This window comes from Semicossyphus pulcher, unplaced genomic scaffold (genome assembly GCF_022749685.1).
Source record: "Semicossyphus pulcher isolate SPU_LCO1_2020_fin unplaced genomic scaffold, fSemPul1.0.p SCAF_23, whole genome shotgun sequence".
Classification (NCBI taxonomy): Eukaryota; Metazoa; Chordata; class Actinopteri; order Labriformes; family Labridae; genus Semicossyphus; species Semicossyphus pulcher.
In genome coordinates this window covers 15,759,313-15,779,355 of record NW_027211697.1, presented here as the reverse complement: position 1 = coordinate 15,779,355, position 20,043 = coordinate 15,759,313, and the positions used below count along the sequence as shown (strand labels likewise).

Here is a 20,043-nt window from a genome sequence, read left to right as displayed (position 1 = left end):
TGGAATATGTCAGGATAGCCTAACCAGTAATCCCATCATCAGGATTTTTACACCACACCAAAATGTAAATGTGTAGTTATATTGATTCTACCCTAACTTACTGTGTGAACGCGTGAGTGAGTGTGTTGAGCACTTTTCAGGAGTAGCACTCCAGATTTCGTTGTATGGTTTTAACGATGCAATGACAATAATGGCATTCTGATTCTGACTCCAAATTGTACCGAAGTTAGTTAATTATTATCCAATGTAAACACAGCTGTTTAGATGGCTGCAGTTATAGGCAAAAACACCTAACACCTCATAGCATGTAAGGATATAATTGTACTCAGAATGTATTTGAGAGAGATGTTACAGAGATACAGAAAAATTGCATTATAAATAGGGGAAAATACCTTTATACTGTCAACAATACAACTACTAAGTCAGTGCTAAAGTGTTAAGAAGTTTGATTCTTCTACTGAGTTTTATGTGTATATTTTAATTCCTAAAATATTATAAAAACGGGACAAAGGGTTGATTTAGGGCATATTGCAATACATTTCTTTTTCCCTCGCTCGCTGCTGCATGCGTGCTGACGTCATTTCCCCGGAAACACACGGTCTTTCATATCTACTAGGTGCTGTCAGGCACGTATAACTTCCGTTCTCGTTAACCATTGGGTTTCAGCCTTACCAGTGTCGTCATTGTCTATTCCTTCAATTTCGGGCCTAGTTACAAAACGGAGTCTTCCGCGCTTTCGTCGGTGAAAGTTCACAAATTGAAGAAGAGTGGCGGGAGCTGTTGTCAACCAGGGGCTGTTGTCAAGAAGTAAAACCCGCTGATAGGTATTTATACCTTTGTTAGAAACGCACCAGCCGACAACTGTCTCACAGGTTTCTGGTTAAGATCTGTGCTACGTTTTGTAAGATCAGATTTGGCACGAGACTTTCTCCGTGTTTACAGGTGCTTGTTAGCTTGTTTCCTTTCCTAGTTACAAAAGAAAGCCGCTGAACTAGTTTGAACGAAACCTAACCCGACATAAACTGACACACGTCTATAGAGAAATGCTCTTAACACTTTGATGACTATCATCATTAGCTGTGACTCCATTAACAGAATAAACAGGTTTGGAAGGACACAACTTAAAAGCTATTGTATTTCTGATGCTAACAGTATATTGGGTTGTGTGAAGTTATGAGAGCTAACTGGTTACATCAGCAGCCATGCTAGTTATGAGGCTAATGGATTTTTATGCAGTACGAAATGTTGTATTTCATTTATTGTTTTTACGAACCACGTGACATGCAGCGCATTACTTTTCGCCCCCTTTGTTACAACAGTATTCACAACCAAAACGTTTTTAACGTTTCGAATGTCATAATTATTGTGGCTGTTTCTCTGTTTAAAATTCCTCTTGATCTTAATTCATCCTTTATTCTGCGTTTTTATCACTGACAGCACTGCGCTTGTGTCGCATTATTTCTCAGTAAGCTCACCTCAGCCTACAAAGTGTCTTAGCAAATGCACAAAATGTAAAATATACTCTTGACAGTACAAGGACTTTTATTACAAGTGTTTTCACTTTTCACCAGTACTGTATACTTTTCATATGTACCGTAATGCCCTGTTTACCTATCAAAACGTGGCTTTTTGCAGGTGGTAGTCTTAAAGCAGCACAGCAGGAATATGTTACTCCAATGGTTCTGCGTCATCATGAATATATGTTTTGCATTCTGACATTGTACTGCCTTCAATGTTTCAGACATGGAATTTAAAAGACGCAATGGTGGCCCCTTAATTGGTGGTGCCTCCCAGGCCAAACGAGGTAAGACAGCTGGAGAATGGGAGGACAGTCCATCGCAGTTTGAAGAGGAGTTGTCCATGTTTGACGAAGCAGACATGGAGGCAGAGGAGATGGAGGGGCAGGCAGGCCATGATGTAATTCCCGTAGGTGAGTGTTGTACAGAAGATAGCACAATCATATTTGGCCTAAGTAATATGGTTTTCCTGGTGTAGGAAGAGATAACTGAAGCATGTAAAGGACTGGCAGATCTGTTTGAAAAATGTTAACGACTTAGTTTCAAATCATCTTTATAACCTGATAACCACTTGATGTACTTTAGCTGTAAAGTCATATAGCACCTAACTTATATGAAGTTTGATACTCCAGTCATGTCTGAAGAAATAAAGCATGCTTAGCTTTGTCAGCTGGCATAATAAACAAGAAATTAAAATTAATTTCTGTCATGACTCCTTATTTTGTCAGGTGACCTCTTCTCAGCAGACCTCAATCCTCGATGGCGGCGGCCTCATGCCCCTACACTGGACCCATCATCTGATACTTTGGTGTTTCAGCAGATTGATCTGGACTATTATTTAGGTAATTTTTAAAGAGGTCTTTTGTTGAAACAAGATTTCTGAGATGTATAGTATGTCTTTATTATTGTTGTTTTTGCACTGAAATGTATATATGGATTTGGGTCTCAGAAGTGTGGAGCATCCACAGACATCCCATTATTATTTACATAAAAAGATCACAGTTGTCTTAAAGTAATCTTGGCTCCTTTGTTCGGGTCCAAATAAGATTGTAGAGTATTCCCATCTTAAATGTAGTTGCTGTATGGGAGAAGAACAATAACTAATTGTTTTCCACTTCTATGCAGGAGCGACAGTTGCTGGCATGCCCGGCCAGTCACAGGGAAAAGTCCCGATCATTCGAATGTTTGGGGTCACAGACAGCGGCAACAGTGTGTGTTGCCACGTCCACGGTTTTGCGCCTTACTTCTACGTTCCCGCACCTAGTGGTGAGTAGTTGTCATTATTTTGTCAATGAATGGAATAAGTAAGCGTTTATATATTAATGGCACATTTCCTGATTTTTCTGAATAATTCCAGCTTTAAGGGGCAAATAAAATAATATATATATTCTTTAAATCCTATCTTGTACTTTTTCTGCTTCTTTTGAAAAGGATTAACGTCTGGTGATCTGGGTGAATTTAAAAGAGAGTTGAACAGTGCTGTCCTGAAGGATATGAGGTCTAATAAGGACAACATCTCTGTCACAGTGTTGGCTGTGGACATCACCCGCAAAGAGAGTGAGAACAAGTTAATCACAGATTCTTATGTGAAAATATAGTTTACTGAATTTAAGAGTGTGACGGACTTCTCGGTCACCACAAATATGTTCTGTGCCTGTGAAGGCTGATCCTACTTACAGAATGCATTTGATATCATATTTAAATGCAAATGAATACGTGACTATGCTTTGACTGATGATTCTTGTAATTAAAAATATTATTTATTTTCCCACAGACATGTATGGTTACCATGGGAAACGCATTCTAGATTTTTTGCGGATAACCATGGCAATGCCTCGTCTCATCGCCCCGGCAAAGAGACTGCTGGAGCAGGGCTTCAAATTTGGACATTTCCCCATACAGGGCTACCAACCCTACGAGGCCAACATAGATTTTGAGATAAGGTGTGTGCCTGCGTGTGCTTTGTTTGGCTGTGTACAAACAGTAAGAGTGATTTGACAACCCAACAAATAGATGGAAACATTCAGCTTCTTTTTACAAACTTTTGGGACCAGGTCAGTTTCATACAATGCAGACAGGTTTGATTAGCTCTAACTGTAATCCTGAAACTGTGGCTACAGGTAAGTAAGACGTCCAGTGGACCTGTGGTAGCTCCAGTTATTAGTTTTCTGAATGACTTTCTTACAAAACATCTGCTGAGTAAAAGCAACTCTGTCGCTGCATTTTAAGCTGATAAGCCTCTGTCTGCTTTCAGGTTTATGGTGGACAGTGATGTGGTGGGATGCTGCTGGATTGAACTTCCCAAAGGAAAGTACAGAGTGCGTGAAGAGAAGAGCATGGGGGACACTGACTCTCAGTACCCAGGGAAGGTAGGTCTAGTTTACACCTTTTATAAGGTGTGAAACAGTCTTGCCTGTCAGGTTAACGAATGCCCTTGATGCAATACGGGTCAGCGGTTGATCTCCCGCTGATTGGTTTCAACAGCCTTTTTGTCAGGCTCTTTCAACGGTTCTCATGAGCTGTCTCCCCGTGTTCTGTGCTTCAGGTGACCTTGTGTCAGTATGAGGTGGATGTGGGATGGACAGATTTGATAAGTCACCCTGCAGAAGGAGACTGGCAGAGGATCGCACCACTCAGGGTCCTCAGCTTTGACATCGAGTGTGCGGGAAGAAAAGGTCTGCTTCTCTTTCGCTCGGGAGACCTGGTCAAAGTTGATGAAAAGCATTTTCAGAGTTTGACCCTGGCGTTAAATCTCTTCCAGGAATCTTTCCAGAAGCAGACAAAGATCCTGTGATTCAGATAGCGTCTATGGTGCAGCGGCAGGGCGAGACGGAGCCCTTCATCCGCACCGTGTTCACCCTCCAGTCCTGTGCCAGCATCGTGGGCTCCCAGATTCTGTGTTTTACTCAGGAGAAGCAGCTCCTGCAGGTATACATGAATGGCCTCAGTAAGGCACCTAATAACATAAATATCTCTGACATTTTTCACTTGTTTTGTTGATCATCGTCATTGTTTGTCTGTTTGTCACTGCGAGCAGAGCTGGGCTGAGTTTTTGAGGACAGTGGACCCAGACATCATCACGGGATACAACATCCAGAACTTTGACTTTCCCTACCTTCTCAACAGAGCAGCTGCTTTAAAGGTTAGACAAAGCCACATATTTGTACTATTTCTATGCAATACCAATGACTCAATCACAAATACTCTTGTCGTATGAATACTTCAAATTACCTTTTTGTATTTGGATTAAGACATTCCTGTTTTTCCTTTTATACTGAAGACAAAATATTCCTTTGTGTTCAGGTGAATCTCTTTCCCTACCTCGGCCGTGTGCGAGGCATCAAGTCAGTCTTGAAGGACTTAAACTTCCAGAGCAAGCAGATGGGTCGCAGAGAGAATAAAACGACTAACATGGAGGGCCGAGTGCAGTTTGATCTACTGCAGGTCAGCTACAACTGCAGCAACAGAAAACTACTTTTAAAAATGGAAACTTTAACAATAGAAACTAAACAGTTACACTGCAATACTAGTTCCAGACAGAGGCCCTGAATGATTGCTATGTCTCCAACAGGTTCTGCTGAGGGACTATAAACTGCGCTCATACACACTGAACGCTGTGAGTTTCCACTTCCTGCAAGAACAGAAGGAGGACGTGCAGCACTCCATCATCACAGATCTGCAGGTAAAACACAAAACTTCTTGCATCTAAAAAAAGAGCAAGTTATTATGAAGAGTCATATTTGAACATATGGGGATTTTTCTGAAGTCACACAGCTGTAAAAGCTTTTTTCCTGATCTTTCCTTTTCCCCCTTTTTCCTCCATCACAGAATGGTAACGAACAGACGCGTCGTCGTTTGGCTGTCTACTGCTTGAAAGATGCCTACCTCCCTCTGCGCTTGCTGCAGAAGCTGATGTGTGTGATCAACTACATGGAGATGGCCAGAGTGACAGGTGTGCCCCTCACCTACCTGCTCTCAAGAGGACAGCAGATCAAAGTTGTGTCTCAGCTGCTGCGGCAGGTAACAAAGACAAACACTTTGGACAGTGACTGTATGAGTTCTAAAGATGGATACTGAAAGTGTCTGTACATGTTTAGGCCATGAAGCAGGACCTGGTCATGCCTGTTGTGAAGACAGAAGGAGGCGAGGACTACACGGGAGCGACTGTCATTGAGCCAGAGAAAGGGTAAGTACATCTGCTGTTTGTGTGAGTGTGTGATGTGGATGGTTTGTTACGGGAAAACTTCTCAAACATTTCTATCACCTTTTCTTCTGTGTGTAGGTATTACAGCGTTCCCATTGCAACGCTGGATTTCTCCTCCTTGTATCCGTCCATCATGATGGCTCACAATCTGTGCTACACCACCCTGCTGCAGAAAGGCTCAGTGGACAGACAGGGGTAAGCAGTTATTTATTAATATTTTGAAATTTGTGATTATGTTTAAGATTAACAAGGCACTGGCTTTTATTCAGTGTCAGTCTGCGATTTTCTGTTTGGACCGAGCAGTCTGGGAAGAACAAATCTTTATGTCTGAAGAAGTTATGAAGTCTAAAAACATCTCTTAAGTTTTTATCTTCTTTTTTACTTCCAGCTGAAAATGACCTGAAACACAACGACGCCCAGTTTCGCCTTTAACACATTGATTAATCAAATTTATGACAGTAAACATTTTTTCTGGTATTCGTGTGTCTTCAGACTCTCACCAGAGGACTTCATCAAGACTCCTACTGGTGATATGTTTGTGAAGAGCTCCGTGAGGAAGGGACTTCTCCCCGAGATCCTGGAGAACCTGCTGTCTGCCAGAAAGAGGTTTGAGTTTTTCAAATCAATCACAAATCAAGTTAGTTTCCAACCCTCAAAATGTATGGATCCTTTGATTCACAGCTAACGTTCAATGCTTTTTTTGTTCTTGCTGTAATAATGGTCACATTTACTCTGGAAAAATAAAACATGGAAGGACCAAACAAACACACAAAACTCAATCAGTTTAGTCAACACATGATATAAAAAGGTAACCGTGCCTAAGAGTGGCCATGACTGATTCAGACGAGGCTTCCTCCTGAGCTTGTCTTGTTGTCCGTCCGCAGGGCCAAAGTGGAGCTAAAGAAGGAAACTGACCCTTTCAAGAGGCAGGTGCTGGACGGCCGACAGCTGGCGCTCAAAATTAGTGCAAACTCTGTCTATGGCTTCACTGGTGCCCAGGTGGGCAAGCTGCCCTGCCTAGAGATCTCTCAGGTGAGCACTTGACTCAGGTTCTCATACATACTCTGATACATGTTATCGACTGGTAAGTGAAGGCTAGAACACTGTAGAGCTGTACATCTGAGCAGATCTTACCAAACAGGGAGTCGGAGGTTCAGTGGTTGTGTTGTTCTACTTCAGTTCCATGCTCAGACATAACAAGTGTTCTAGATCAACACGGCTGTGAAGTTGTTCCCACTTGACTTGTGGTTACGTGTCCCACTGTTCTGCACAGATGTGTCAGAGTGGGGGCTGTAAACGGCAGAGATGTAGAGCAAAGATACGTGTTGAAAAAGAAACCACAGAACAGGTGGAAACCTAAACACACTGTTAGTGTAAAACTGAGCCATAACAAACTGTTTCTTTCTGTTATGTGGAAGGTTCACTTCCTTGATAACACAGCACCCTCACAGAGAGCTGAGAATCCAACGGCTACCTGTTTACAGTAGCAGCTTCGGCATGTAATGCTGAAGCTCAGTGGCAAATATTTTCTTGCTATTAAAGCTTCAGAACTGCAGTTTGGCTGCTGATGATTGTGCTCCATAGCCAATAAGCTTTTTCCAACACAACCCATCAAATGTTATTCTTTTTTTAGAGTGTCACTGGTTTTGGGAGGCAGATGATCGAGCAAACCAAACAGTTGGTGGAGTCCAAATACACAATTTCCAACGGTTACCAAGGTGATGCCAAGGTGAGGAAACATAAAGATGCACCAAAGTACACACTGATCCTCTGTTTTCTTCTTGTTTTCTTATTTGTGTGCATGTTATTTTTGTTTGATCTTTTAAAGGTCATTTACGGAGACACAGACTCTGTCATGGTGAAGCTCGGCGTTGGCACAGTGAGGGAGGCCATGGATATCGGGAAGGAGGCAGCAGAGTGGGTGTCATCCCACTTTACGCCGCCCATCAAACTGGAGTTTGAGAAGGTATCGCTTCTTTACACAAGATTTATCAAAGCACTTGTTCATGTGTTTTCATCATCTGTGGAAGCTGTAATTGAGTTGTCTTTTTTTAGTATAGGAGTAACAGAGACACTCTGCCATGACTGTTATTCTTTCATTGTATGTTGGGGACAGTTGTTAGCTTAAACAGAATCTAGTATTTAGACTGAAATGGGAAGATAGGCCAAAGTGTGTCTCTGAGAATCAGGAAACAACTCCAAAACGTAGAGGGGCACGGGACGTTTGGGCCCACATGAGGGTTAAAGTGTCCTTTCGGTTTTTGTAACTTCCTCAGGTGTACTACCCATACCTGCTGATCAACAAGAAGCGCTACGCAGGCCTCTATTTCTCCTCCAGTGCTGATACACACGAAAAGATGGACTGTAAAGGCATTGAGACTGTGCGCAGAGACAACTGCCCTCTGGTGGCCAACCTTATCAACACCTGTCTGCAGAAAATCCTCATAGACCGGTACACACACACACACACACACACACACACACGCACGCCCTGCATTATTAGTGCATTTTAGTTCCATGGTGATTTAAAAGTTCTAAGTAGAGCTGATGTGATGTTCGTACAGGGATCCCCAGGGTGCTGTGGATCATGCTAAAGAAGTGATCTCTGACTTGCTGTGCAACCGCATTGACATCAGCCAGCTGGTCATCACCAAGGAGCTGACACGCACGGCGCAGGAGTACGCTGGCAAACAGGCGCATGTGGAGCTGGCTGAGAGGTGACGACACGATCTCATTTCAAATCACACTCAAGTGAAAGTGTTGCGAGTCTCTGTATGTGTGTGATATGGGTGAACCGACCCTTAAATATTTATGATTTACAGAATGAGGAAGAGAGATGCTGGTAGCGCCCCTAACCTGGGAGACAGAGTTCCCTACGTCATCATCAAGGCTGCAAAGGGAGTAGCAGCATACATGAAGTCAGAGGTCTGTGGCGTCATTGTTGCCTGTCTGTGACTTAGTTTGTTTCATTTGTTAGTCACACTTTCTTTCATAACTAATATATATTTATTCCTGATGACAACATACCTTTCCTATATCTTGATTTAGGATCCGATCTATGTGCTGGAGAACAACATTCCCATCGACACACAATACTACCTGGAGCAGCAGCTGTCCAAGCCTCTGCTGAGGATATTTGAGCCCATCCTGGGAGAGAGCAAGGCAGAGAGCGTCCTGCTCAGTGAGTCCCAAAAATACACGCATCAAAGTCCTGTTATTACGGGAAAGGCATTAAGCTGACTCATTTTAACGTTACACCAAAGAAAGTGCTAAAGCTGCATCGGTAAACCAGTGGTACTTAGCTTGTGTTAACTTGTCAAATCTTAACATCGCTCCTGATTTCTGCCGTCTGTCAGAGGGCGACCACACGCGCTGTAAGACTGTGTTGACTTCAAAGATCGGGGGTCTCATGGCCTTCGCTCAGAAGAGGAGCACCTGTATCGGTTGCAAAGCTGTACTCAAGACGGACGGTGTGTGCTCAGAATTTGTATTGTATATGTATTTTTCTACATTGATATTCACTTAATGGGGGTTAATGTGTGACATCTAAACTTCATGTCATTACAGCGGCTGTTTGCGATTTCTGTAAGAAGAAGGAGTCTGAACTGTACCAGAAAGAGGTAGGCAAGAGCCCGAACGCCTCAACATATTGGTTTCTTCATTTAAAGGGCTGTTGATTATTTGATGCAAGTTCATAATTTGATTCCAGCTATGGATGTTAATCATCATTTTTCCGAATCAGAATAGATCACGTCAGGCAAAGATTTGTGGCAGTTTTTTACTGAACCTTCTTTTCTTTTTAGTCTTAATTTGTTTACCTAAAGAGTTTTTGTGATTCAGACAAATGTTAATTCTTCTGCTAAATGAAACAAGAAATTGTGCTGTGATGTCTGACGTTACAGGATAAATGATAGATCCCTAAAGTACACTGTTTTCACTCATGTGGTGGTGTGACTTAAAAAATCCATCTTAAAATCCATTAGAAGGAATTGAATATGAAATGCATCCAAGTACATTTACAAAATGTACTGAAACACGTTTTCCCAGTGGTGTTTTTAACATGTAGGTTGTAAATGACAGATCTTTCACCTGAACTCACTGGAGGAGCGGTTCTCTCGCCTGTGGACTCAGTGTCAGCGTTGTCAAGGCTCCCTCCATGAGGATGTGCTCTGTACCAGGTACACATCGATTACACATTTATCATATCTGTGTTTATTATAGCAGGGCTTCACAGTAACACTCTCCCTCCTGAATCTTCTGCAGCCGGGATTGTCCCATCTTTTACATGAGGAAGAAGGTTCAGAAAGATCTGGATGACCAGAGCAAGCTGGTGTCTCGCTTTGGATGGTAAAAGGCTCTCCCCATCCTAATGTGACTTACTTCAGATCGCCTCTTTCTCAATGTGTTTCTGTGCCTTTTGATGTTTGTAAAAATGCATATATATCACATTTTCTACGTTTTCTAATATGAATAAAATGACATGTAGTAGTTTTTGTAAAATAAATCAAAAAGCACTCTTTCCTTTGTGCTGTCATGTATGATCATCGATTATGTAGTGATCATTGCAGAACTTAGGAAGAGACAGACCTGTGTTCAGATTTACATTCGCCATCAAACAGTGCATGTACTTTGTTTCTCTCAAACCTCACAACAACTCTCTTCCACACCACTGATTGAAAACCTTGCAACAAAGATCATTGACTTTCAATCTAAGAGGGGAACTGAACCTTCTGGAAAGACATAAAAGATTAAGTCTTAATTGTTTTGGTTACAAGTGAGATCTGGTGTGATTGCAAAGTTCCTCTCATGTCTTTGATCTCTTTTCTCTTAAAAAGCCCTGAACAGTAAACATCCATCTCAGGTTAACAAAACAGACGGGAAGGAAAAGCTAAAGATTTATTTGTTCGTTACAGCAGAATGCATTTATGATTTTACAAAGCTGTCGGTAACTTGTTTGGATCAGAATAAGCTTTGCAAATTGTAGTTATTTCATATTTTAACAGTGAAATTACGTTAAATCCAGACAGAGGGACGAGGACACAACAAAGTAAGAATTCTTTACAGCTGGAGTCACGTCTGTGAAAGGAACTCAACTGCTGTCCGCTCACTGAACTTTAAACAACTTCAGTTAATACAACAGATATAGATGCTGCTTCTTAAACTGGGGAACGCTGTTTGTAATGCTACAAAAATAGAAATTTGACAATCGTTTACATTTCGGGTGACAGTACTTATAAAAGAAGTTGAACACTGCTATAAAACTTTCATGCCCTATTGAATATCCTTTCATCCAGCATCAGTGCCTTTTAACCTGCACATACTGTTGTGTAGAATAAACACTGTGACGCCCAACACCACAGACTGTCACTGAAACTGCTTTAAAAGTGGACTTCGGAACACAGTTTGACCGAGTGGAACAAAGAGGAGAGCTGACTGTTAATTATGGCGTGAAAAGAAGCAAACTGCATCAAATACCCGCCAATCATTCGAAAGAGTTCTGGCACTAACTAATCCTAAACTCTACTAAAACACAGGAAATGAATAAAGTGCACCTACGAGTCTGGGACACAATTTTGTTACTGATGTGGTCCTGTTACAGCATTTTCACATATTTATGGTCGTGGTGAGTAAAATAAAAAGCTGAATATTGCTCTTGTGGTTCAGGCCACAGATGACACATGACCCTTTAAAAACCATGAGGGGAAGAAAACAAAACATCACACCAATCATCTGTCCGGGAGCCACAGGGCTTCTGGGTAAAAAACACCCTGATCAATATGACAACGTGTTCTTGTTATCTGTTGGACATGTAACAAACAGTTGCATACAATTCATCAAACATTCCTCCACTCTTAAAAAGAAAATGTGTTGAGTCCCAAAAAAATAGTTGGTATTAGGATTAAATGTGTCACCTGATGTGACCACGCACCACAGTGAACCCTTCACCCCTGAAACAGTCAACAGGAGCTGAACAGTCAGTAAAAACACCGGCTGGTGGAATGAGAATTATCTTTACGGATACATTCTCATTCACGTTCTTGGAAAGTCTTTCAACCACAGACTCGAATACGGTCTGTACTAAAGCTGAACTGAAAAAGAAATTATAATATATATAATATTATAATCTATATATTATAATAAAATAGAAATTGCAGTTTTTAGTTTAGTTGTCAAAACAAGACAAAACCAGAACAACCTGACTGAAGTCCCAGTGTTAGTGGACACTGCACAGTGGATGAACAAATGGCAAATCTTGTCTAAACTGTGACAGCAGTAAAAATGGATTTTGCCACGTCTCCTACGTGGTAGAGAAGTAGGTGCAGTGTGTGAGGGGGAGAATGAGCAAGTGCTGTAAGAGATACTGCTGCAGTGTGCCTGTGTGCCTGTGTGTGCCTGTGTGTGTGTGTGTGGTTTGCTATAGTATTGTGCAACGTCTCTGAGTGTTCTTCTTGCTCTTCTTGTTGCTGCGGTTGGTCTCCTTGTATCTTCTAATCTCCCTAACTAGCGAATAAAAAGCTTCCTCCACACCCTGCAAGACGAAAAACACACACAACTTTAGGATTCTAATTTGTATTTTGGTATTTTCCTTTTTAAAAGTTTTAGCTCAGATATATGTTTGCAGACGTCTTGCATGCATCTTGTCAAACAAAACACAGGTGTCATTGTCCTTCTACCTACCTGTCTGGTTTTAGCTGAGGTCTCCACAAATGGCACTCCGTAGCTCCGTGCCAGCTCCTGCGCCTGCCGGGATTCCACAGTGCGGGTACTAAGGTCGCTCTTATTTCCCACTAATACCATGGGAACACTGTCACTGTCCTTCACCCTGTTGATCTGCTCTCTGAGGAAGAGATACAAGCAGGGGCCACTCAACATACAATCATTGATCTGATGCAAAGTATTCACCAGCAGGTCAGGCAGAGGAACTGGGGTTTGAGGAGCATTTTATTTGTAAACAGAATAATTTAATCACACATTTTCTTTGTGTTGTTATGATCAGAATTATATATCATATAAAATATGTATAATACATATTTTTATGTAATGAAGACCTGTACAGTTTATGCAGGAATGTGCAACATGTTGCGATAAGAGTGCAAAAGCCTGCAGTGTGAAAAACACTTTGCAAAAACAAACATCCAGTGTGTGTTTATGTAACACATGACGTCAGATTCAGAGACGTAATGATCAGTGGCTATGATGAGGACCTGATGAGTCTGTTTCAGGGACAGTGCTCATTAGGCTCATTGTTACACTTGAAACGTGAATCTGTATGAAATGTCATATTCTCCACTTTTGCTTCATGCATTTATTCATGTATCGGCTCAAATATGTGACCCAGACTCTGGTGTACAAAGTGTCCCACAGAACCTTAAACCGATCTCAGATATATAGATATGCGTTACAAATTCAGTTCCTGCAAATCAGGAAGTAGCCTTTGTAGTGATAGACTCTGATTCTGCACATCACTCCATACACAGCTGTAATACTGATTATTATGCCAAAACACATACACTGATCATGGTATAGAAGCCCTTTTTCGACAGAAGCTACTTGTACCTGTAGAGGTGAACGTCCTCAAAGGACTTGGTGTTGTTGATTGCAAACACACAGAGGAAGCCCTCTCCTGTCCTCATGTACTGGTCCCTCATGGCGCTGTACTCCTCCTGACCTGCAGTGTCCAGGATGTCCAGCAGACAGGTCTCTCCATCGATCACCACCTGTTTTCTGTACGAGTCCTGTAACACACCAGTGACATGATCATGCAAGCACCAAGAGCACGAGCAGAACGTCTGCCGGGAAACCTGGCAGTGCATTGCATCATATTGATGCTCATGTTTTTCCCATGACTGTCATCCCGCTGCTTCATGTAAAAACACAACCTTGTAATGAACTTGCAGAAACCTGAATATTTTTTAAACATCACTTTTAAATTATACCATTAACCGACTTACAGCCTGATGTATTTAACGTCTGGAAAGAGAGATTTACAACCAACTTGTGAAACAACAGAGATTAAGCGGCAGGGTTAAAGGAGTTGATTTAAAGCTGTTTGTGGCAATTATTTGAAACTAATGAGGGCTTAAGGGAGAGCTGTTTGATTTAATGGCTTTCAAAAGGGTATTACCAAGTTCAAAAAAACTGAGGCTTCTGGCAGCTTCTCTTGCTGTAGATTTGTTACAGCAGGTCCTAGTGTTTGTTATGGTACCACCTTGTATTGTGATCTTTAACTTCACTGCATTTGTGGGACAACTACTTTTACTGTTTACTTTGCAGATTTGGATTTTAGATATAAAACAAAGTATTAGTTTTAAACAAATGATCCATTGTTTTATAATAATTTCCCAGCAGAATATGAAGCAGCCTTTAATCTCAATCAGCTATTAACAACATTAAAATCCTTCTTACACATTTATGGATCATTAAAAATAATCCTATAATGTAAAATATAAATCTAATGTCCGACACAGACTTCTGAACTTTTATTTGGTATTTGAAAGTTGGTGTTTTAAGGCAGAACTTTCCCCTGTAATTGGGTATTTTTCTTTTGTTTTTTTCTATTTTATTGTTACATTGAATGAAGTTTTTTTTATTTAGTTGTGTTCTGAACATAATAGATACTAAAATACTGATGCACTTGTTAATGAAACTTTCTGCATAAAACAATAAATTGCAAACAAATAACTTTTTCTTCTGTCACTTCACAGTATACTTGATGGCAAAGGTAAGGGAAAGAGCAGAATACTTTCCCCACTACTTGTTACTGAACTGAACTCTGAACACTTTACCCAGGACTGTGTGTAATGAATGGTCTCTTACCTCGATGGTTGGATCATATTCATCTACGAAGTGGTTCTGGATGAGCTGGATGGTGAGAGCGCTCTTCCCCACGCCTCCTGCGCCGACCACCACCAGTTTATACTCGGTCATGCCTGCAAATGATTGAACCAAGAGGGAGCCGTGATTTTAGTTTCAGGTGAGCAGGAACAAATCTAACCAGTTCACATAATAGTCGCCCTCTTCCTCCCTACACTGACATGGCGAAGACACTGACCCAGATTTAAGGGGACTACCCGCTGACTTTAATGTTAAGTCTTTCTCAAGTACTGAATCGGCATTGATAGTGTTTAATATGAATATTGTTTATAGGGACTTACCTTTGTGAAGCTTTATACCAGTCTGTGAAATGATAGCTAAGTTTACGAATGGATATATGAGATTAGCTTGCTACATAACGTTAGCCTGAGACGATTTCCTCATTCAAACACTTGTAGACAAACTTCAATATCTGTGCGGAACTTCTTTTAACGACTTGAATTTCTTGTTAAAATATACGACAGAAATTACGAAATTATTTTTAAAAATCTAAGTGAATGTTTTAAATTAATAAAAAGCCTAAATTCGTGCGAGTTCCTAATAAGTCTCCATTGAGGTTCAATGAATGTAGAGCATTTTCACGTTAATCCCCTCGGAAACCAACCAATGAAACCGCAGCAGATAGATAGGCGTCTTAAGGGCCCAATCACAGTACACCTCCAGCTACTAACCCCTCCTAAAGCTAGCTAATCTGGCCAATCATAAAAGGGAGTAGCCCTACTTGGGCGTGGCCAGTCAGGCAAACTTCTTTCTCTCCCAAATGGTGCTTTTCAACTCCACCTTTCGGGAGGCAGTCATCTAAAGATACAGATGATAATTATGAAGGGTATTTATTCGTTAACAAATACCAATTTAATCTGTATTAGCAACTACTTCCAAACATTTTAATGTTCTGCATTTGCAATATATGTCAAATTCAAAAGGCTCTGCAATCAGTATTTTCTTAGTAAAGACAAAATCAGTAACGACGATGTCCTATAATAATTTTATTTTGAAAGGAAAAGCGGAAGTGTTGTTGTGTTTCTACCATAGACTGTATAGGTGTCTACCTTAAAACTTGGTGGGGGGTTTTTTTCATAGTGTGTCAAGGATCAAACAAACACCGAACATAAAGAGCAACCACTTCAGGTTTGGAACAATATTATTCCAGTAGAAGACAACACTGGGAACAGATATTCTTTCTCTACATTGTTTAAGAACTCTACCATGAAGGGATACATCTCTTTGAAGCCAATTAATTTTTTCTGTCTTTTCGACTGTCTGTTTATAACAATTTCAAGATAAGTGACTGAATCCTTCACAGGAATGTCATAGATGGACAGAACATTGCAATTTTTAAGGGGGAGTAATTCACACTTACTAATATTTAAGTGAAGCCCAGATGCATGAGAGAATGTTTTAAATACATCACTAGCAACTGGAATCTGTGAAGCATCCTTTAAAAATAACATCGTATCATCTGCCAGTTGACTGATATTTCCTTACTCAGCAATATTGATGCCTTTTAAAGGAGAGAGCTTAACAAAGTCAGACAACAATTGAGCACATATCAAAAAAAGATATTGGGAGACAGGACAGTCTTGCCTGATTCCATGATTTAAATGAAACCTCTGTGAGGTGCCTGTCTGCATTTCAATGTAACAGTTTGCTTTCTTATACACGGTTTTACAGAAGTAATTAGCAAAGCCAAATCTCTCTAAAGCCTGAAATATAACTTTGTGTTTGATAGCAATGAATGCCTTACAAAAGTCTATAAATATTGAAACTATCATCACTGCAAAGATCAGCATAGTCAATAAGGTCTAGTACAAGTCTGATGTTGTTACATATGTGTCTGCCTCTCATAAAACCACTCTGGGTTTCATCAATGATATTGTCCAGCACAGCTTTTAATCTTTTGGCAAAAATCTGAGCTAGAATTTTATAATCATTATTAAGGAGGCAGATTGGTCTCCAGTTATGAATGTAAAGGGGATCTTTTTAGGTTTTTGGAATGAGAGATAAAAGTCCTTGGTAACAGGTCGGAGGAGGAGTCTGTTTTTTAATGCTTTCTATGAATACACTGCAGAGGACGGGAGCTAGTTTAGATGTTAAACCATCAACCACCATTGTTGCAGTCTCATTATTATGTGATTTATACAGATTTCCATAAAATGTGGAACAGTAGTTAGCTATCTCACGGGGATTGTCTGTTACAGCTCCATTGATATTAAGCTTTTGAATTGAATTTATTTTGCTGCGTGCTTTTTCTAATTGAAAGAAATAAGCAGTGTTTTGTTCTCCTCGCTCCAGCCATCTTCCTCTCGACCGTACAAACGCTCCTTCAGCTTTTCTTTTGTATATTTCATCTAATTTATTTTAAACTAAAATTAAATCTTGTTTGTCATTTTCTGATAAATTCTCAGGCGTAGTTTGAGTGAGAGCAGTGATTTTGGCAATAACCTCTGTTTCTTCCATTTTCCTAGTTTTGAATAAAGAACTGTAGTCTCTTAAAAATTGTGTTACCTCGAATTTAAAAAGCTCCCAATTCCTGCAAAAGCATTTTTCGATTAAAGCCTTGTTCCACAAACATCTTATTAAGAATTGTACTTCTGTAGTTACTGTGTCATGTTTTCAAATAGAATTGTTAAGTTTCCAGAAAGAGTTTCTGAATGTGTTTTGAGAGATGGAATTAAAATTGATCTGAAGAGAAATGGCCCTATGGTCAGTTAGTGGAGTAATTATAGTGTTAACATTAACATTATCTCTGTAAACAATCAGACACTGAACAAATAATCTATGCATGACATGGATGTACAAGTTTTATTGGACCGTGTATACAGTTTGGTGTTTGGATTCTTTTGTCTCCATATATCTATTAGTTGGAATTTTTGCATAAATAATAATAGTTTAGAGGCCGAGGATTTGTTAGTGTTTGGAGGCCATCTGTCTATAGACCCCATCTACAGCAATATGAGCCATCACTTGGTGGGGTTTTCATGAGACCTGGGCAAGGCTACAGCGAGTACCTTCTGATAAGTATGTATGTTCACTGCCCTCCAGTGGTTACATTGCGGAATTGCAACACTACATTTAAAATTCGTGGCTAATCCACAGTAATAATAATAATAATTACAATCGTATTTGGTAGCAATACGGTCAAATCAGTGGTATTGCTGTAAGTAAAAATTACCATAAGTATAACTAATATAATAACATTATCATTTTCAATAATAGTAATTTAAATATAAGTAATAATAGCGTTATTTAAGGAGCTGTTCTAACAACTAACAATGACTTAGTTGTTAGAACAGCCCCCCCCCGAGTGGTCACAGGAACTATCACCCTAATATTAAATGTGTGGCTAATGTCCTAATGCCCAGCCGTGATGTAATAACAGTAACAATCGTTTTCAATATCTGTGTGGTCAAAACCTTCGTATCATAATTTTAGTCAACTTTAGTTATGTTTGTGAAAATAATTGAATTATTCAAAACGTCGCTCTTAAATGACTGCTTAAAGTTGTAGTAGCTGTTTAAGGTGCGTAACTTTCCTGAGCGTATTCTTTCAGTGTAAATGGAAAGTAAAGCTACGTAACGTCATTGTCACTGCTTTGGCTGTTTATAAACTAAAGCCCGGTAAGCGTCCATCAAGAAATGCTATTGCTATAACTTCCGGTTATTTCAAAATAACGACCAAACCTGAAGCAACAAATATTTTATGGAAATTCCTTCAAAAATAAAGACCGCTATGAAGCAATTCGAAACTCAATACCGGAAATAAGTGTACAAATATTATTGTGATGAAATTATTCTGATAATCTGAAAATTACAAAACAAAAATAAATTCCATGATCAATTTATTCTGCCTATTGAAAGAGGCTAATACAAATCAAGTTTTTTTCTTTAAGGGTTGAATCAAGATTTTAAAAGCTTCTTTACTTTCAGTTACACTACACTTAAACACACACACACTGGGCAGGCATCATGCCCCACCCTCTGCTCCGTCATTCTTACTCCCTTGTCTGTGACGTCCATATCTCTCCCTCACTATCCCACTGAGTGCATCTGCTCTCCTATCTAATCTTTGCCTAAAATCACAGAGATAATCCTGCATCCATCTGTCCCGAGAGAAAGACAGAGAAAGACAGAAAATGACATTGCGCTGTAATGATGTAAAAAAATTCAACACTGATTTAATGCATCATCATGCTGTAGTCGATAAATCCTGATGACATGTTCGGGCTAAAATAGTGACATCATCTTAAATTGCTTAAATTTTATTATACACAAGGATATCTCACATATACATCTTTTTTACATAGAATATTTTCTACATTTTTAATGTTTAAATATGATCGTTTCCTTTTTATTTTTACACTGATTCCCACCACACTGTTCATCAAGAAGAAGGAGGACAACATTGGAACAGCCATGAAGTGAGACAAAGAGAAACTTTAAAAATACACCAATACAACACTTAAAAATAAAATTGTTCACAGGATAATCATTCAAGTCTTTTAGACATTTCACTCAAAACAAAATGATAATTTTCCTTAATGACTTTTTGAAATCATTTACTGACATACCAACACATTCTACCTTCAATTCCTCGTTTGTATCAAAGACGTTCTCCTTAACATTCCAGCTGTTACTCACCAAAGTGAGATCAAATCACCAACCCTCTGTAGTTCAATAGAAAGCGATTCATTTAATTATTTCTTCATGAGAAAAAGAGCCGTCTGCACGTCTGCCTTTACATTTGAAATATTTACTGTGTGGTGTGTTTGCAGAACCTGGAGTCCACGCGGAACGAAGGAGTTGTGTTTGTGTGTAAGTGTGTGTGCTCATGTTGTTTTATGTCAGAGTATATTGGCTCCATCTAATGCTTGTGCAGGTGTTAAGTGTGCAGCTTGTACATTGTGACAGACCCTCGCCTGTATGAGACAGTCAGTGTCCTGTCAGGAGGAGCAGTTCTTGCCACTCTATTACCCAGCTGTCAGTGCGTCAAGATGGAGGGTGCTGCTCTTAAAGGGGGTGAGAGGAGCTGATGTGATCGGCAATGATTGTCACCAAACCTTAAAATACCCTCTGATCATATATGATGATAGATTATTTTTAATTCCACCCTGTTTCCATCGGTGTGTTTCTCACCTACAGACATGAAAATACCAAATAGTGTGCCGCCACCACCGCTCTCTGCTCAGTGTGCACGCTGCACCTGAATGCGCTGCATGAAATGAGGTGTGTATGTGAGAGAGGGATGGAGGGGCACTGCCCAGCTCATTAAAGCATGCTCACTGCACAATGTTTCAGCACCTGCACCCAACACAACAACACACTCACTGTCACACACACACACATAGACATCTGAAAGGCTCCAACTCAATCATGATTGACATTAAGGTATTGAATACGAGGAAACAGCATCAACAGAGGAGAGGACTGAGAACGTTGTGTTAGATACAGA

The 20,043-nt window shown here is 40.1% G+C and overlaps 2 protein-coding genes across 2 annotated transcripts; one reads left to right on the top strand and one right to left on the bottom strand.

The window, feature by feature from the left end:
- Positions 1–751: 751 nt before the first annotated feature.
- Positions 752–10,204, top strand: pold1 (polymerase (DNA directed), delta 1, catalytic subunit). Its single transcript, XM_069674456.1, has 27 exons — positions 752–824; positions 1,742–1,930; positions 2,246–2,359; positions 2,643–2,783; positions 2,949–3,074; positions 3,292–3,460; positions 3,772–3,886; positions 4,063–4,192; positions 4,279–4,445; positions 4,555–4,659; positions 4,821–4,961; positions 5,089–5,199; positions 5,346–5,537; positions 5,615–5,703; positions 5,800–5,916; positions 6,214–6,327; positions 6,606–6,753; positions 7,355–7,450; positions 7,550–7,687; positions 7,998–8,173; positions 8,286–8,438; positions 8,544–8,646; positions 8,770–8,902; positions 9,078–9,191; positions 9,289–9,341; positions 9,802–9,899; positions 9,985–10,204. Exons 2-27 carry the CDS (start codon positions 1,744–1,746, stop codon positions 10,070–10,072), a joined length of 3,318 nt encoding a protein of 1,105 aa, XP_069530557.1. The 5' UTR covers positions 752–824; positions 1,742–1,743; the 3' UTR covers positions 10,073–10,204.
- Positions 10,205–10,603: 399 nt separating this feature from the next.
- Positions 10,604–15,136, bottom strand: LOC138602554 (GTPase KRas). The gene is made up of 5 exons (XM_069674058.1): positions 14,877–15,136; positions 14,539–14,651; positions 13,279–13,457; positions 12,400–12,559; positions 10,604–12,250 (listed from the first exon to the last, which is right to left on the bottom strand). Exons 2-5 carry the CDS (start codon positions 14,647–14,649, stop codon positions 12,137–12,139), a joined length of 564 nt encoding a protein of 187 aa, XP_069530159.1. The 5' UTR covers positions 14,650–14,651; positions 14,877–15,136; the 3' UTR covers positions 10,604–12,136.
- Between the last annotated feature and the right edge of the window lie 4,907 nt (positions 15,137–20,043).